Source organism: Fulmarus glacialis, unplaced genomic scaffold, assembly GCF_000690835.1.
Source record: "Fulmarus glacialis isolate BGI_N327 unplaced genomic scaffold, ASM69083v1 scaffold11698, whole genome shotgun sequence".
NCBI classification, from domain to species: Eukaryota; Metazoa; Chordata; class Aves; order Procellariiformes; family Procellariidae; genus Fulmarus; species Fulmarus glacialis.
The window spans coordinates 3311-22198 of NW_009230210.1; the positions used below are offsets into that span (position 1 = coordinate 3311).

The 18888-nt window shown below is 38.9% G+C and overlaps 1 protein-coding gene across 1 annotated transcript; it reads left to right on the plus strand.

Moving 5' to 3' along the window:
- Positions 1-549: 549 nt before the first annotated feature.
- On the plus strand, positions 550-17414 carry LOC104081403 (absent in melanoma 1 protein-like; the record flags this gene model as incomplete). Its single annotated transcript, XM_009584143.1, has 9 exons — positions 550-676; positions 862-894; positions 2633-2742; positions 3009-3138; positions 7481-7620; positions 9985-10108; positions 11306-11464; positions 14346-14508; positions 17326-17414. Coding segments are annotated over 9 exons (1075 nt in total), but the record flags the coding sequence as incomplete, so codon positions are not given.
- Positions 17415-18888: the final 1474 nt, after the last annotated feature.

The following is an 18888-nucleotide window of genomic DNA, read 5'->3' on the forward strand; positions in this document are numbered from 1 at the left end:
TCTAGGAGGGAACAGCTTGCTCTCATTAGCATATATGCCTGTTGTTGCAACTCAACTTTCTGTTGGGGTGTGTGTTTGCTTAAACACAACTGAAGTGTAGGTACAAACAACATGAAAAATCAATTATCTTTACTCCCCAGATGACTCTGAAAGTTAGTTTTACCCAAAAAATTGTATTATGATATCTGTCTTTTTCTAGAGAAGAATTTGATCTAGATACAACAACAGAATTTTGAAACGTCTTGGAATATTTTTACTGGAGACAGCTTTTAGGATATCTAGCAGATGAGGTATTTGAACTTGTAGTCTGCTTTAGCTAATTCACTGCGATTCATATCGACATAGTAGGGTGAGTGGAAGTGAAATTTGCATGGGTTTTGGAGTATCAGATACATGGGTTTGTTTAGGGTCTTAATAGCATCACAGATAGGCACTTGAGAGGAGAAATTTTTTATTTGTTCTTACATTAAGAGAGATGAATGTACACATCTGTATTTTGGAAAAGTAGTGTGACTTCTACCCATCACCCTCCTCTTCTGTCTCTTTTAGGTGGGTGGCTTATGAAAATCCTGAGTTTACAGGGGAGCAGTATATACTGGCTAAAGGGCTCTATCCCAGCATTGAGGCATGGGGGGGAAAGAATTGCAAAATATCTTCAGTTCAACCCATCATTATGGTAAGGAGTTCATTTTATACTTGTTTTACAAGTTTCTCTGAAGTATTTGGAGCTATACTTTTTCTATCAAATTCAGTTTATTTACATTCTTTAAACAATAATTAATAGTAAACTTTTGTATGTTTGTTATTTTATCACTGTTTAAAATATTTTTTTCCTTTTTTTTCCTCTCCAAACTTTTGCAGGATATTGCTGGAAGCAAAAGGGGTAAAGTCAAGGTAAGATACTTCTCTAAGTACATGAAGCACACTGTGTAGTGTCTGTAACATGTATAAATAAAGAAATGGCTTTTTGTCTAGTATTTGCATAGACGGTTGACCAGTCAGACAAAGAGTGAGAACTGCAGGTGAAGGAAGGCTGCTTTCCAAACCTCTTAAGTAAGGCACATTAAGGCCGAAGGAAGATGCGATTTAATACACAGCTGCCATCAGAACTTTCTCAGGGCACAGATAATGTTTTGGTTCAGCAAGGGAGCTGTTTTGGTGTATCGGTGATTGTTCTGAGGAGCTGGAGCCCACAGCCCTCTATGCAGAGGTGCAGGTACCTGGATTCTGTTGCTGAGGCGAGGGCTCTACAAGTTAGATGATGTTGTACATGGTACAGTTGTGACTTAATTCCTTTTGAACCTAGTTCTTTGGCTAACAGTTCTGCTAATGGTGGTTGCACTTTAAGGGAATCTCGTTCACTTACTGCTGAGTTGTGCTTTAAAGTTAATGTCATCTTTGTCAATAACGAAGAGAAGGAAATGGCAGGGAGAACTTGTCTGTTCAGTGAGTTAACATATTTTTATGTTGGACTGTCTCCTATGTGCAAGTACTAATACGTAGTTTTGACATGAGGCTAATGGGTGGATTTTTTTCATCCTTTCATAATTCTGAACGTTTTCATGTTTGTCCCTGTTCAAAGTTAGTTTTATTTTCATTTCAGTCAAAATGGTGAGTACATCATGGAACTAAAAACTAGGGAGAAAAGTCTTTGCTGTCTTGTTTTGCCTTGTTGATTAGTAACATGCCTCACTGGAATCTCCTGCATAGGGATAATGTATAAACTATGGGGAATAAAAATCTCAAGGCTGCTTATTTTCAGCTATGTGCATGAAAAATTATTTGCATCTACATATTATGTGCCTATTAAGACCTTATCCTAAGGAAACAAAGAAGTAATGACTTGTAGTCAACAGACTGCATCCCTTGTCAGCATGTTCCTCTTCGGAGAACGCTGTACATGCCCACACTCGTATCTCTGTTAAGAGTGAATAAAGCTGGTAGGCATGTGATAATGTGAATGACTTCTGTGTGATCAGGGTTAATTATCCTCTAACCAAATTAGCAGGTTTGCTGCTTAGAAGTTTTTTTCTTTTTAACAAGGACAAAAGACTCTGGGTGACGTATTCTCTCTTATCCTCCGAGCAGAGAAAGAACTGACATGACTGTAACTATAGCTGTAACAGGCACATAAAGCCCACCTACCCTGGGAATATATACCATGCCTGTTGGCATGCTGTCTGAGTACTTTGCCAAGATTATGCACCATTTATGTTCTGAGAGACAGATAGTTTTCATTTAGTGGGAAGAGTATGTATTTTGGAGATTAAATGGATTAATAATCTAAACCAAAACCGTTTATGACCCTTTAGTAAAGATGTGCCTATTCTGGCCATTCTGTGGGAATTTAAAAATCTTGTCAAGCAGGTAGTCCAAGGAGCTATCTTTGTTAGTGTTGGTTTAATTATTTTGTATGTTACTGAGTGATTTACAGCCAGAAGTAATTTTTGGTATTGTTACCTTGCTGTCTTGAACAAGGATTGCAACACTGAAGAGGTAACAAAATGTATGTAACTGAGGAAGTCTGGGTGTTTTAAGTATGTTTTAATCTAGTTATAGAAGTAATGGTAGAGACATGTTACTGAAGGTTGAAGAATGAATTGTTTTTAAATATGTTTATAAATTTTTAAAGGTCCAGTTATTTTCAGAGCCTGAATTCAAGGGTAACTGCCAAATAATTGAAAAAAACACAAGATGTATTGATTCATTTGCCCTGAAGTCTTCAAAAATTTTAGATGGCAGGTAAGCTATATTGAATGAATATTCAAAATCATTAAAATGGTAAAAGTTTTAAAAAAGCAACCAGCTTTCTAACACCTGAAGTGATTTCACATATGGGGACTTAGAGAACGACGCTTTGCAATTTACACATCAATCTTTAGCTTGTCAGGCCAAAACATTGTAAATAATGTTTCTGTCAGTAGCTCTTGCTAAAGACTGAGAAACACTAGCATCTTTTTACTTGCACAGAATTTTTAAGAGGCAATTTCTTCTCCTTCTTCCTGCAGCTGCATAATGTATGACCAGGAAGAATTCTCCGGTAACCAGTATGTGTTAGAAGAAGGAATCTATCCTGATCTGACAGCGATGGGTTGTTCGCCCCAAGCAGTTCTAAAATCTTTACGGATTATAAATATTGTAAGTAAAGCTATTAGAAATATTGTAAAGTAAAGATACGTACACTGATGACTCTGACCTCCCCATTTTTTTGCAACAGTAAAAATGCTAGGGATGCACAGACAACAGAGGAGTGGTTTTTGGGTTTGTGGTTTTTTTTTTTTTTTTTTCCCCTGTGCAGTAACATTTAAATGTCCTAGCTGCTGTCAGGTTTTTTTTACCTCTGTGCTGTTTTTGCAAAGGAGAGGACATCACAGAAGCGCCTGCCTGGGATCGCTGTTCTTAGTAACAGCTTATAAAAGGACTTCTGTAAAAAGAGTCAAGGATGTGTCAAATAGACTCTTTATTTCCCAGTAGGAGAGACCACTTAAGAGTGGATTAAGAAATGTCAGTAGGACAGTGTGAAGAAATATCTGTACTTGTTTTCTATGCATATTAAAAAAGCAGACTTAACTAAGCAGCTTTACATGAAATACATGTAATTATAAAACACTATTGCTATCATCAGGGAAATGCAATTTGAGTTAATCACGAAATAATGCACCCTTCTAGATAAAGTAAAGCAACACCCAATGCCATTTGGCAAAATCAGGCAGTGGTGGTGTTATGTGTGGTGGATACAAACTAAACAACATTTACATATTTTGTAACTCATCAGTGGTGAGGAACGAGTTTGCTCAAGCCTATAACCAATCCTTATGATGGATCACCTATGGAATCTGCAAGTATCTTTTAAGATCAAAGTAATTACTAGCAAAATGTGGTCGAGAATCCAGGAACTTACAGCAATATGAAGAGATGGTACTCATTTTAAAAAAGGAGGAGTACACTATTGACTCTCCTCTTTGAATTTGGTAACTTTATTGCACTCCACTGTAATTTTGGTAACCTGTCAGTGATGTAGCAGTTGACGAAGGAGAACTAAAATGTGTCATCCTCTTTCATGTCTCTGGAGCATTTTGATGTACAGTGTAAACAAACATCTGCAGCAAGTATGTCTGCCTTCTGAACTCTTTGGCTGTCCAGTAGACAGATCTTATTAAAAACAACAGAAGTGTTTCTAGCCAAGCTTGGTGGCTGATCACAGTGAATTAAAATAGGCTTTTTTGTACATGTCAGTGTCCACTTCTCGGGTTTAAAATGCGTGTTTCAAGCTGGAAGGATCAGCTTACTTTTGGAAGATTTATTATTTGTGACAGAGACTGTTGTGTTAAAACAGCCAAATGCCAGTTCTGTGCCTCTTAAAGCTCTTATAACTTCTGAAACTTGTTCTAGCCCTATAATTTATCATACTTCAGACAGTAGCATGGAGCTGCATCTGTGTGTAACTCACATGCTGCTGCCTCCTTCTTCAAAGGCTTCCTACCTGCAGAGAAGAGGAAAATGGGTTGCTTTGCTCAGCGGTTTATTAGCAAACCAGAAAAGAAGTTAGGTGGAAATGATCATATTATACTGTCCACTTTTCATAATTTTACAAAAGTTTGAACCTTATTTCAGATACAGGTTTCACCTGTCAGATTTATTTTGGGACTGTTTTTTTGGCAGTGGCAATCTTAATTCCTCCCCACCATCTGCCCTTCCCATAACTTTTCTCATGATTTTTCTGTGACATTTCTATATAAGAAGCACCTTTGCCATTTTAGTATGTTATGTTACTATACTCATCTAGTTTAACTCTCCTTTGTGGGGATCCATTTCTAAGGGACCATAAAAAAAGGAAATGAAAGGGATATTTGATAAACTTGGAAGTGAAAGTTAAAATGGCTTTTGTTCATAAGCTCAAGGTTTTTGTTTTTTTATACCGCTGTATCTTTCCCTGAACGTGCTTGCTTTGCCTGCTCCACATGGCTGTGCTGAAGATAGAAAATAGCATTTTTCCTTCTTGAATTTGCTATGTATTCTTTTTCCTGAACATACTTGTCGTGGTTTAACCCCAGCTGGCAACTAAGCACCACACAGCCACTCGCTCACTCCCCCCTGGTGGGATGGGGGAGAGAACCAAAAGAGTAAAAGTGAGAAAACTCGTGGGTTGAGGTAAAGACAGTTTAGTAGGTAAAGCAAAAGCCGTGCACACAAGCAAAGCAAAACAAGGAATTCATTCACTACTTCCCGTCGGCAGGGCAGGCAGGAGCCATCTCCAGGAAAGCAGGGCTTCATCACGCATAATGGTTACTTGGGAAGACAAACGCTATCCCTCCAAACGTCCCCCCCTTCCTCCTTCTTCCCCCAGCTTTATGTGCTGAGCATGACACCATATGGTATGGAATATCCCTTTGGTCAGTTGGGGTCAGCTGCCCCAGCTGTGTCCCATCCCAACCTCTTGTGCACCCCCAGCCCACTCGCTGGTGGGGTGGGGTGAGAAGCAGAAAAGGCCTTGACTCTGTGTAAGCACTGCTCAGCAGTAACAAAAGCATCCCTGTATTATCAACACTGTTTCCAGCGCAGATCCAAAACATAGCCCCGTACTGGCTTCTATGAAGAAAATTAACTCTATCCCAGCCAACACCAGCACAATACTATAAAAACTACTGCGAATGTGGTTTATGCTTGAACAGTCATGCTGAAAATACTTCTTTTTAATGAGCAACTCTGTGAAAAAACTAAATGTAGATACACAGGAGCACCAGCTTGGTACAGTGCAGTACATGGGAAGTGCTGAAAAAAACCTCTGAGCTGACCTTGCACTTCTCTCTGTGGGGAACGTTTTATATAACAATGTTGCTGCTGAATCTAAAAAATGCCTAGAGTAGAAGGTGTGGCAGAGAAGTGGAGGATTTCCTTTTCTGTCTGTGTGTTTTCTTTGTAAGTAGATTATTTCTGAAGCATTGCCTATGGCTCAAGGCCTGCTGCCTGACCAGTTGCGTATCTCAGAGTGCAGGTGCAGGTCTGTAAAAGGGCTGAGGGATCAGAGACACCAGGACATCATCATGGTGCGACTGTTCCTGTTGGGCTCTTTACCTGTGATGATGCATGGCAGTCTAACTGGTGTTAACCTTTCGTGGTGGGGATGAGCGTACTCTGATTTTGGAGTAGGCTGAAAGGCCTCTCCTGGCATTTTCCGCAGCCTAGCAGCGTGGGTGCGATCAGGAAGCATAGCTCAGCTGCTGTGCGGTAACCTGGACTGCTGCAGAGATAATGGTGACGCTCATGCAACATTGTCATCTAGGCCCTTCAACACCTAAAGGAAGATTAAAGAGGAATGTAAGCACTGTCTAGAAATTGGTAGACATGAGGTCTTGCCTAACAAAGTCACATGGAAGCATGAATATCGGCTGCCATGCATGTACAGAGCCTCCTCTGCCTTGGAGGGCCTGTTTCCATGCCTGAGGCCAGATGGAAGTCTGTCGAGACTTCGCGTCATGTCGGGCGTTCCCGATCCAGTTGATGTGTTTCAAGCATGCCGAACGCATGCCAGCAGGAAGGAGCTTTTCTGGCTGTGGCGTTGGTTTTATGCAGTCGTTGCTGGAAGACTTGCGCGAAAGGGAGTCGCAGGGTCATTTCTGTCTATAAGCGTAAACTGTAACACCAGGACACCCGGGCTTAATTGACTTTACCCTGAGGGATTTCAAACCCTTACCTCCCAGCTTCCAGGGGAAGGCCTTCATTGTGAGAGGTTATTTCCAGTCTACTACAGATACCTTGCCACATGGGAAAGAGGCCAAGGTTCGTTATCCAGAAGACATTTTAAAATGGATTCAGTGATGCAGGGAGCTTCATGTGGGCAGAATCCCTTTGACACCAGAAGCATTTTGACAGAGAGGGAGAAGAATCATCTCCCACAGCAATTTGCAGGATTCAGATGTTACAGTTTTCGCTTGAGTCATTAATTTCACTTCAGAAGTATGAATCTTGATGCTTTTGTCTAGTTGGAGGTTGATGTTGCCATAACCTACTATAAGAGTTAAAAATGAGAGCAGCAAGTGATAAGCAGTGCTGACAAGGCTGTCATCATTTGAAGCTGTAGAAATCAATATCTTACTGTGTGTTCAGGTCTGAAGATGAAAATTCTTACAATGAGTGGGGTTTAGTGCAATGGAAGAGGGATATGGCATTAATTAAAATGTATTATAAAACATACTTAAGATATTATGCAAGAATCAACCACAGAGACATTTGTGTGTGCCTTAAGATAAGGAAGTTCCATGCAAGAAGATCCCTTGTGTGTTTTGTATAAGGGCTTTTGATTACCTTTTTTTATTTCTTTTAAGTAACCTGTTTCAGAGCAAAAACATTATTCAGGGTCTTTGATCTTAAACAATCAAGAAGAAACCTCTGAAATAAAAGGGCTGTGTGGAGTAATGATGTTCACAGTCACCATCTGGAGTTCTAACATCCTATAAAACTGCTCATCTTCCTTTTGCAGGAGCTGTCTGAGCCGTGCATAGCTCTTTTTGAAAAGGTGGGTTTCCAAGGAAAGAAAATCGAATTCAGTACAGAAATCTTAAATCTCCAGTTCCTGGGATACAATCCTCGCATAGCTTCAGTTCAAGTCCTTGGTGGCATGTAAGTTTAAAATCACTTTTTGATTCTTTAGAATGATGTACTTATTCAACAGAAAAACTACAGATGTTAGAAACCAAGGAGTATAGAATTAGAATATCATAACGTGTGCAGTGCATTAATGGAGTTTCTTCTTACAGAACCTTTTCACACCCTGTTTCCACAACATGTTATCACTGAGTGGTGCCCTGTGCTAGAAGTTGAAATGAATTTGAATAAAGCTCACAAGGAAACTGGTGTCTTCTCTCATGCCATATTATAAAAGCCAGCTTGCATAGCATCCTTTAAACCAACTTCTGTGCTCTTGGTTTAGGTCTCAATCATAAAAAAAATCATTCAGTTTGTGATCTGTGTCGTGTCATAAGTTCAAAATGTTTTAGTAAGTCTTCACATTCATCCTTTTACCTAGATGTTATGGACACAGTGGTACAATCAGATCATGATCTGGCCCCTTTTGGCATTAGTAACAATCCCTTTTACTTCAGGAATTGGGTCAGACTCTTGGTTGTAAATCTAGCATTTAAATTTTTTTAGCTATTTTTAAGCAATTGTGTTCTCTAAATTTACCTTTGAAGATCGTGTAAAAAAAACAGTCTGTGATGACGTTTAAAAACTGTCTGGAAGCATTTTGAAAACTTCTGTGCTATCTTCTTCCAGTATTCTAGCAGATCTGTTAAATTTCTCTTTTTGTGTTTTTCCTGTTGTTAATCTCTACCTCCAAGATACTTGCCTCAAGTATATGTTCAGGTTTTTTCTAATGTGAAGAATGTGACATTTTTTAACGATAGACTCATGTTACTGTTGCTTTGCATTTAAATGTGTTCTTTTGAAGAGGTAAATTTCCAAGGTGTGTGCTAGAGAGATGCTGTTGGATAGCTTAAGACTGCCCTCAAGTGGATAGCTAGTACCAGATCTGTAGAGCAAACCATTTTCCCAATCTGGATAAGCTGGTCAGAGGGTTTCCTTAGCACACTGAACTGAAGTTTGAAACATAAAGGTCATAAGAAAAGGTACATGCTCTGTATTCTAAAGTCTTCTGAGATTTCAGTATCTTTTCACCGTAACCACAATATAGTTGATTCTCACTTTCCATAATGTGAAATAACATGAAGTCAAACATCAAGTTACTTCTTTGCCAAGAACATGGTTGCCACGATTCCAGGTAATGGAGTCATGAATTGTGCATGTTTCCTGTCCAATGAATATATATGTTTCTTCTGGTTAGAGTTTGATATGAAAATTCTGATTTCATTATAGCAGTGTCAGCTGCTGAAATGTGTCAAAATACACATTTCAGAGTGTCCTTGCCCCTACTGCCTCCCTTATTGAAGGGGTTTTCATCTTCTCTTCCTTTGCTAAGAGACACCTGTTTATAATTCTCTTAATTTCATACCTGGGGATAGATGTGTATTAGGCTGTGAAAAAGCACCAAAATTAAGGTGTGTGTGCTTCTTCTGGATATAGATGTCTACTGACAAATCAGTCAGAGGAAAGGAGGTAACAGGAAAATGTGTTTATTGAGTGTTCGTGTACTCAAAAACCTATGGCTATTGGACAGTCCCAGCAAATCAGTGTGAGAAAACTCAACAAATTGCACTGTATTGCAGCCTTTTTTGAAGTCTAGTTGTAATTCACTGCCTGTGCCAATAGTAGAGAAGCAGAAGTCAGGTTCTGACAGGTTGCTCTCAATGTGATTGTAAGCATGGTTGGATGTGTGCTAGGGAATGCTGAACAAAATTTTTCTATACACTTTCTCTCTCTCCGCCCCCTCCCCCCCTCCCCCCCCTTTACCCCTTCAGGTATTTGGAAAGAAGAAAGGTGTTCTGAAATAAAACCTTTATCAAAATACCCTAGAGTACTTCATCCTGTTGCTGTTGCAGTATTTGCTTGTTGCAATCTGCATCCTTAGTCGTTCTTTCCCATGTGGGTGAGGCCTGTCCAAATTAAGATACACAGAACTACTGGTCTGCTCATGTAGCAATCTAGCATACACAGCATATGTAGCATATACATATATGCTTGTTGAGGAGTCACAGTACCTGCTGAAAGCAGATGATATTTAAAAGTTGGGTTCTACCTTTAAGGCAAGAAAATGCTTTGTTTCGCTCAGCTTGTAATTTTTAAATAACAGGACTTTAAAATGTGAACTCCAGTATAGTCATCTTAATGTGGTTCACCTAAATCAGGACATGATTTTATTATTTTTGAAGACCTGTTAAAAAGGAGGTCATTGGCTTTCCAAAGCTAAACACTACTACTTTGTGGGACAGATTTCTATTAAATCCATTTATTGATTCCAAAGCAGGATTTGGCAGTAAAAGCATTCTGTCTTTTTTTTTTTTTTTGTCTTTTTCTTTTTCCTCACAGATGGATAATTTATGAGCATAGTAATTACAGGGGGCGTCAGATGTTGTTATCACCAGATGAAATTCCAGATTGGTATAAAGTGAGTGGCTATTGTCAGATAGGTTCTCTGAGACCTTTACTGCAGGTGAGTAGGCTCTGACATGAGATTGTCAAGTACTAATTTATATTTTGTAATGGGGCTGGGGGGATATTATACAGTTGAAAGCAATGTTACAGTCTTGATGCATGTCACAAGCTTCAGCAATGGCAATTGTGTAAAGAAATCGCTCTACAGTTTTGTTTGTAATAAAAGCTATTTGATTATGCTACGTGGCTTTGCAATTCCACTGCTTAAACTTGTTCATTAAGCATACTTTAAACCAAAATATAGAAGACAGCATATAAGGATTGGCTAAATTATTTTAAGAAATAATGGCTATAACTACTATATAAAAATTATTTTAAGTTGTTTTATAATTTAGCGCCCAAACTGGTCACTGGCGTACTGTCTGTACTATCTGCATTATTTTTGGAACAACAAGAAAATTGGTCAACAAAATTGGATACTTCAATTAGTAGTGATTTTGTGTTGATTTAGGGGGGAAGGTCCTTCCCTGCTTATTACTTGGCAGAATAATTTGCAAATCTAATGCAAAACTTACTCTTGTAGTGTCCTTTTCATTTTGTTCTCTAAATAAGGACCATGTGATTTGGTCCAGTGCTGCAGCAGACCTGTGAGCTTTAATATTTGAGGTTCTTGCTGAGCCATATGTTATTGAGGAAACAACTTTTTCCCATTCACAGATTACTTGTACCTCTAACCAAATGCATTTGCTTGCTGTCATAGCATTCTCTTTGTATAGCCTTAAGCAGAGTTAGAAATAATGCATTTTGACTGCCCTGGCTGAGAGCTTGTCTGAACAGAAATGTTAATGTGTAACAAGCTGCAGCGTGAATATGCAGTGTAATACTTGCTGCCAGTGAAATAAGCAGCACTGCACAAGGGCACCCTTAATGAAAGCTAAGAGCATCTGTACAAGAAGCTAGCAGAGAGAAGTTAGTGCTGCTCTGAATTAAAAATTCTTAGCTTTCCACTGTGTGCTGATCTCGGTGCATAGGAAAGCCTAAAACTCTCCATGCAGAATGGCGAGTTCTCAAAGCTAGGCTTGTCTTAGACATTTATGGACTTTGGAATTAAATTCTAAAATAGAACAGTTAAGCTTTCTGAAAGAAAGAGGGAGGCACGGGGTTCAGCACTAAACAGTAACTGCTCCGAAGTTAACCAGAGCAGGATGTGTTCTGCACTGAGACTGTGGTTAAATAGTTCTGTTGTTTTCTGCAGAAACGTGTGTACTTCAGGCTTCGGAACAAGGAAACAGGAAAATTCATGTCAGCTGATGGAAACTTAGACAATCTGAACCTTCTCAGAATACAGGTTGCAGAAGATACAGACTCAGATGATCAAATCTGGGTTTATCAGGATGGATTCATAAGGTGCCGGGTGAGGTTCAAGTTCAGCATGAATTTTCTCTTTTCCGCTCCAATAGTAGGGCTTTCTGAATTCAGTTCCTACTGTATCATCATAATTTATTTTATAGGCTTATTCCGTTTCAGCTGTAATACAATCTTTTTGTAGGGGTTTGGTGGTGTTTTTTTTTTTTTTTATTGAACTCTGGCATTTTCAGGTGATACAAATTAGTTGCATGATACCTTTTTTGATGTAATTGAAATTTTGAGAGATTTTAGTTATGGTTTACTTTTCCCCTAAAGAATAGTAGCCTCATAAGTACAATCAACACCAGAATATCATTGTCTTGGTCTTCATGAGCTCCTTCCACTTTCATGCCCTCCTTCTCCACAGTGAAAATACTACAAAAATATCAAAGCAGGGGAGACCTTTTGAAATGCAGACCCTTCCTGGTAATATTTTGAACTATGCATACCTTGTGGTAGGTCAATTAGTGTAATGTAGGTTATATCCTCTTCTGCATTCGGGCAAGCTTAAAGATAAAATCCTACTCTCTTGTTTTTTGGGGTTTTTGGTTGGTTTGTTTTTTTCTGGTTATCCCTGTATTTGTCGAATTCATCCCTCTTCCATTCCTCTGTACAAGTTTCCCAATGAAGTCCTACTTTTCTCACAGTCCATAAAACTAATGATGTGTGAATTGTCATTGAGGTGAGCAGAGGTATGCGCAGTTCATAATGTTTAAGCCTGAACAGTCTTAGGTAGGGATGCTGGCCAAAGAAAATAAAGTTACTTCAATACTGCTAAACAGTTTGACTGCAAAGAATCATGTGAACTTTTTCTATAGGATTGTATAACTTCAAAGGAGCCATTTTATAACTATGTCATCTATGCTGGAGGGAAGAATCTTACTGTTAATAAGCTAAGGCATTGTTTGGACATGTTTACAGGACACATGCAGTAGTAAAAGGGATTTATGTAGACAGCAAAATGATGCAAAGTAAGCTAAAAGTTTTAATATTGCATACAAAAGACTTCTCTCTTGACAGTGCCTCTCAAACATTTCACTGAAGTATTCATATCGAGACAGTGTGGTATTATATGGCTTTGCATAAACGCCCTTGGTTTTTGTCCCTGTCTCTAGCTCATAAAGCAGTTTTTCTGTGCACAGAAAATACACCGCTGGTGCTGTATAGCAATCAGGTAGCTTAGTGGGGAGTGCAGGCTGGCAACATTGATCTTAAATGACTGAACTCTTACAGAGCTCTGCCATCTTTCTGTTGAATGGCAGTAAATATATGTTGCACAAAAAATTGTTTTTCACCACATTTTAAAAAGAAAATTAAGCTCGTGGGTGGGTAGGTGCGTGCACGTAGGCAGACACGGTCATTGGAAGAACTTGCACCTTTCTTCTTGTAAGCTTAGGTCATCTCACTGACTGAGTCACGGTACTTTGAGGTATGCCTGAGGTTTTCAAGGAAAGGCTGTTTTAGGCAGGTGGGATAACCAGTAAGCAGGATATGAAAGTCACTCTGCTCATTTTGTCAGAAACGGGTATGAATAGCAGATATGAATTCAGGTCTCCTCACTCTTCATGAGTTTGTTAGAGATGGGTGAAGTAGTGGCCCAGTGGACCTAATGTGCAAGCTTTGAGTCCTCCAAGTCCTACTAGAGAAAATTTTTAGACACAGATGAGAATTTCAGAACTGCAGAACTAAGTCAACTTACTTCAAATCTAGGTTATGACAGTAAGAAGTACTACTTTTTCAAAATTGTGTATTTAATAATTTAGGGCTATATCGACAATGGCAGATGGGTGTTTGTTTAATCTAGCACTGAAGTCCATTCAGAAGTTACTGAAGATGGCTTACGGTGATCTATTGAAAATCACTGTTCACACAGAATAATTAACTGCAATGGACTACTAATACAGCCTTAATATTCTTTTCAAGTAAGCTTGATTTTTGCCAGTTCTTTTTTTAACCATAAAGACATAACCATAAAGAGTTTTGAAATCAAGTAATACAAATGACTAAGAAAAGAGTATAGAACAAGGAACAAAATATTATTGTGATACACTGTGAAATTCATACTCGATACTGTGCAGTTACGTCCTTTATCTCAAAAGGTTATTGTAGAACTAGAAACGATTAAAGGACAAAAAAAGGATGCGCAGAGGAGATGGAGGGCTTCTATGCCCTCTATGAAGAGATGAACTAGCTAGGACTTCTTAGCCTGCAAAGGGGACAGTTTGAGGGATGATATGATTGAAGTCTCTGCAAACATAGCGTGGACAAGACATCCCTTAAAATAAGGGAGGGGAAGGGGGGTGAGGAGAGCATCAAATAAAACTAGTAGTTGCCTATCAATTTTTTTTTTTTTTTTTTTTTTTTTTTTAAGATTTGGAACTGTTTGCTGCAGAAGGGTTATGATACTGAAGGGTGTTCATGTAAAAGGGTTACATTGATCTCAGTGGGTAGTGACTAACAAATTCACATATGGGTCAGAAACTGTCTGAGGATTAAAGGCACCAGCTCCGCATGGAAAAGTCTCTGGGCTGGAAATTGCTGTAGACTGGGAGAGATTACCAGGAACATACTGCATACAAGAGCAGAGTGAATGTAATCTTCCGTGGCATCTGTTATTGGCCACTGCTAGAGGCAGGGGCTAATTGTACCTTTTGATCTGATACAGCATGGTTATTTTAATGTCCTTATGTAGTGGAAAGTGTCAGCAGAAACAGGAACAAAAGAAAAATAAGTAGCCTTGAGTTTGGGGCAAAAATACATTCCTTTAGGGAAAGTAGTTCCTAGATTCTGTTCTCACCTGCTGACATCTCTCCTATCTGATTAAAAAACAGTGGATACTAGAAGTAAGGCCATTTTGATTAATTGCTGTTGCCTTTCTGGTGATACAGATGGCAGAGGATTGCTGCTTGACAATTGTTGGAAATCTTATAACTCCTGGCTCTAAACTTGGTCTGTCATTTGAGCGGAATGAAGACAAACAATATTGGCATATTAGTCCTGATGGCAGGATTTATAGCAAGATGAAACCCAAGCTGGTTTTAGATATCAAAGGTAAGCAAATGTGTTATCTCATTATATTGTGTCTTAATTACATGGTATTTACAGTGGGATAGGCACTAAACGTGCCTATAAATTAAGGATGGTGTTATAGTTACTTTAATCTAGAATCAAAAAAGACCCGATGAGCTAGTCTGACCTCCTGAATTATACAGGCCCTAGGACTTCATTTCATTTTTCCTACATAGAGTTTAGTAACTCACAGTACTGGCTTATCTTGTATTCCCAGTGTCCACTCACTGTAGATATCCTTAGCTAATTTTACGTGGCACTGGGTGTTGTGAATATAACTATTTAAAATGCTGAAGCAAGAAAACCCTAGCTTCTCATTAACTTTAATTTGTAAAGACCAAATTTTCTTATATAGTAGTTGTAGATGCAATAGCCAAAGGATATTAGGAAAGCAAAGGCAGGCTTGTACACTGATGTGATTAGATGCAAAAAGTTTTTTCATTTGTTTATTAATGGCTATACCTTTATTGCAAACATGAGATTCTGCCATAGCAGCCTCAGGTCTGCGTGCACTTGATGCATGTTTTACAGTCGCTTTTGTCACAGCAATTTGATTCATGTAGATACTGTTTCGGAACTTTGCTTTCATAGTTTCATAGAAGGTCTGAGAAAGCAACAAATAGAATGATTAGCAGAATTAGCATAATGAGATGTTCTTGCATAACTCTGCATTTTTGGGTGGGGGGAGTAATCATCTTCTATAGCTGTTAATTTTTTTAGCTGTTTTAAAATTAATTTTTCATTGATGCTGTGACATTAATTACAGCAATTACAAAAAAAGAAAAATACCAGAGTCAACAGTCAGTAGTTCAGAACTAAAAAGGACACGACTATCAGAACTGTAAGAAAAGGGTTATCTAATGTCTGACCGTAATACAACACTGGCACAAATAGTCACAAGTTCTCTTTACTGCCATAAAAAGCTAGTGATGATTAATTAGAAACTTATCAAAAAGACTCCAGCTCAAGGGAGAGACTTTAGTCACAATAACTCTGCATACCTTTTTCTAAAGTCGGTTCCGAGTTGCAACAAACGAGCAGAAATACTATTACACTGCCTTGTCTTCAGTTAATCATGTTAAAAGCAATTCTGTATTCTGCATTTATAATTGAAGAACTTCACAATGGATAGGTCTGGTGATGAAAGTATAGATGCACTCTTAGTTTAAAAAAAAGTAAATCTGTATGGTAAATACGAAAGAGTAGGTACATTTAGCTTTTATTTGAGAAAGCCTATAGGAACATTACCTGTTTCTGCCAATTCTGCTGATCAATTCTTGACTACAAATTGAGCATTACTGAATTCTTCAGGAAATGAATGCAGTTGTTCAGCTGTGCAGTTACCAATGCCACCTTGTGGATATACTGGCATAGCACAAAGCTTTGTCCAGAGCACCGCTCTATCAAAGTAAATAGTCTCTTGTCCCACTGAAAAATATCCCATCTTTTCCCATTATAACATGTTTACATTCCATCAGACACCGCTTACAAAATATTTTTTGCACTCACAGTGATAACTGAGCTATGTAGCTAATGTTGTTTTTTGTAGCTGCTGGTAAGGGGTTTTTTTTCTTGTGGGAGTATTTGGTCTGGTATTCCCTTCTTTTTTTCCCCCCTTTCTGAAGAACTTTGCAAGTATTTCTGCTGTGTATCTCTACTGCTTTTTAGTGGTGATGGCAAGGAGGGAAATCACATTGGTGTTAACCTTCTCAGAGACCTTTCTGATTTGGGACAGTGGCACCAGAAAGCCTCCCGCAAATTCCTGAAGCAGAGAACAGCTAAGGTGCTTGAGATGGCATTTCCTTAATACAAAAGAGCTGCTTTTAAATGTGCCTGCCCATGCAGGACTCCAGGTGCCTGGCATATTTGAGATCTGCTAGAATCTGTATTTGTTATACTCATCATCGTCTTTCAGCTGCCAGGCTTGTCTTTTCTCATGGGGGGATGGTGAGGTTGTAGGGGTGCAGAATGAAAGATGGTGTCCGTAGAAGTGTCCTGGTGCTCTGTATAAATGGTTGGCTCAAATGGCTGCCTCCAGTGGGAATACTACCTGCTATTGCAGGTGTGTTGTACTACGTGAGATGCACGTGTCCTACACTTCCGCAGTATGTACTAGATCTGGGAAAAAAATGTCAGTTCTGACTTTCACCTCTAGTCGAATGTTTCTTCGCTTCTGAGTTTCTTAAGTCAGAATACTAATGGTGCTCTTCTATGGGAACATGTTTGGCATTGCATCACGTGAGTAAATTAAGCCCCTCTAAGAGAGGGTTATATTTTGCATTCAGGTATGGGTGATATTCTGTGTATGGCGACTCCTGATGCAGCTGGTCAAAATCCAGGATTATAATGGTGAAGAGAAATGAGTACCAGACATTGTCCCTGGTGTGATCATGCTCATTGTCTGTTAGCAGCAGGACTTATTTCATCATGGTAAACATCATCTTTAGAGCAAAGTGACAACTGACAACTGTTGAGGGGAAACTGAACAGCCAAGTTTGACTTTGGGGAAGTGACAGTCTTAAAGGAGCTATACCTGACTGTATTGCAGTGTTTCCTTCGTTTCCCATCCAGGCTGAAAAAGCCAAGGTACTGAATTACTGAAGGGGTGGAGAGGAGCAGGCAAGCCCCCTTGTTTCAAAATTAATTCCAAAAGCAGGCAGTGATGAAAATGAGAGTCTTTTCAGTGTCTTGGGGAGAAGAGAAACTGTCTACACCAGCACTTATTAGAGTTGCCCTGAAACCTAGAGTACGTCTCTTATTTGAAAGATAATCTACACTATTTGAAATTTTTCTTTACAGGGGGCACACAATATGATCGTGACCATGTTGTCGTCAACACAGTCAATGAAGAAAAGTTAACGCAGTGTTGGGAACCACTAGTTGTATAAACCCAAACAAGCAAAGATGCCATTTGAATTAGACGCTATTCCAGATACTAGAATTGGCACTGCCATCTCTGAAGGATACAGGATCAACGAGAGTTTTGTCTTTTCTTCGCAATTTTAGAAAGAACAAGCAACAGAATTATTTCACCTTGCTAAGATGATTATCCCTATAAAAACTTGAGTATCTCTCAAACTTTTTTTTTTCAATCATCACAACTCAATGTGAGATAGAGAGTGGTAGTATGCCTCAGGCTAGAGTGGAAGAACTAAAGGTGGGAGAGACGCCATGGAGTTACAGTTGTGTCAGTGAGTAGTTAATCCAGAATAGTCAATAAGCGTAATTTTAAATTATTTTTAATTTTTTTTTTAACTGAGAGAAGGGCTAAAAACTAATTAAAGCTTATTTTATAAAGGACAGGAGTGCAGTGTGTATGTGGGTAGCAACTTGGACCTATGGGCTGTAGTATAGAGAAATATTCACTACTGGAAATTAATATATTTGTTTCACTGGAACAAACTTATGTTTACTGGAAGTTTAAAGACTGCTAGCACACAGCACGTCCAAAGAATTTTTAACATGTGGCTTCAAATATAGTTAGTATGCTAATATAGTAAGTCCTAAATTAAGAAAAAAATCTAGATTTTCTCATGTAGAGACAATGTAAATTAGTAGACGTTTGTTGGAAAAAGAGAGGGCTGGCAAAAGGATGCATTGGAATGTGAAGAACTTGCCCATTTTCTAGGCTGCCTAACTTTTTGAGTTACGGGTATTTTACTTCTTTGCCAAGTTAAATTTTTACCTTCTAAAACAGTTCCAGTAAGTATAGTATTCCTGAACTCCAAAATCATACAGAAAACAAGAATTTTTAGGGAAATTATCACTAAAGATGACTGCAACAGCACCAAAGCACTGTGGTTACTAAGTTTTTCAGCCACTGCTTGTTGGGCTTACCATGGAGAATGCCAGACTCCCAAGTATTTCTGGTGATGTTGGAGAGCAACGTCTGTGGTGGGCTGCTGGCTCCCAGTTGCTGCTGGGCAGAAGTGTCAGACTGCTCTAGTAAGGGGCATAGCCAAGCCTGGATATGAACCCAGTCACAAGGGCTGTGCCCATTCAAAGTAAGCGTTTCTGGTTTAGCAAAGAGCTTGTTCACAAGTAAGACATACTAATGACTGCAGGAAGTTCTTCTGTTGCCCTGCTTTTAACCTGGTTTTGTTAGTTTTCCTTAATAATGTTGGCAAAAAGGTAAAATACAAACAAAGTCTTGTACTGTGCTGCTGTGTTTTGTTCTGGCTTAGACCAGTGTTATTACAAGCTGCTCCTAGGAGCATCCAGGCCTTTGTCTTGCATAGTAAGTCTGTTTAAAATTAACATTTTCATTACTATTGTATTGCCTCAAAGGATACTGGCGCTTTTATTGTTACCACCCTAGAGGAAGTGCCTTACTAATTTTCCTCCTTTTGTACAGACGTACTG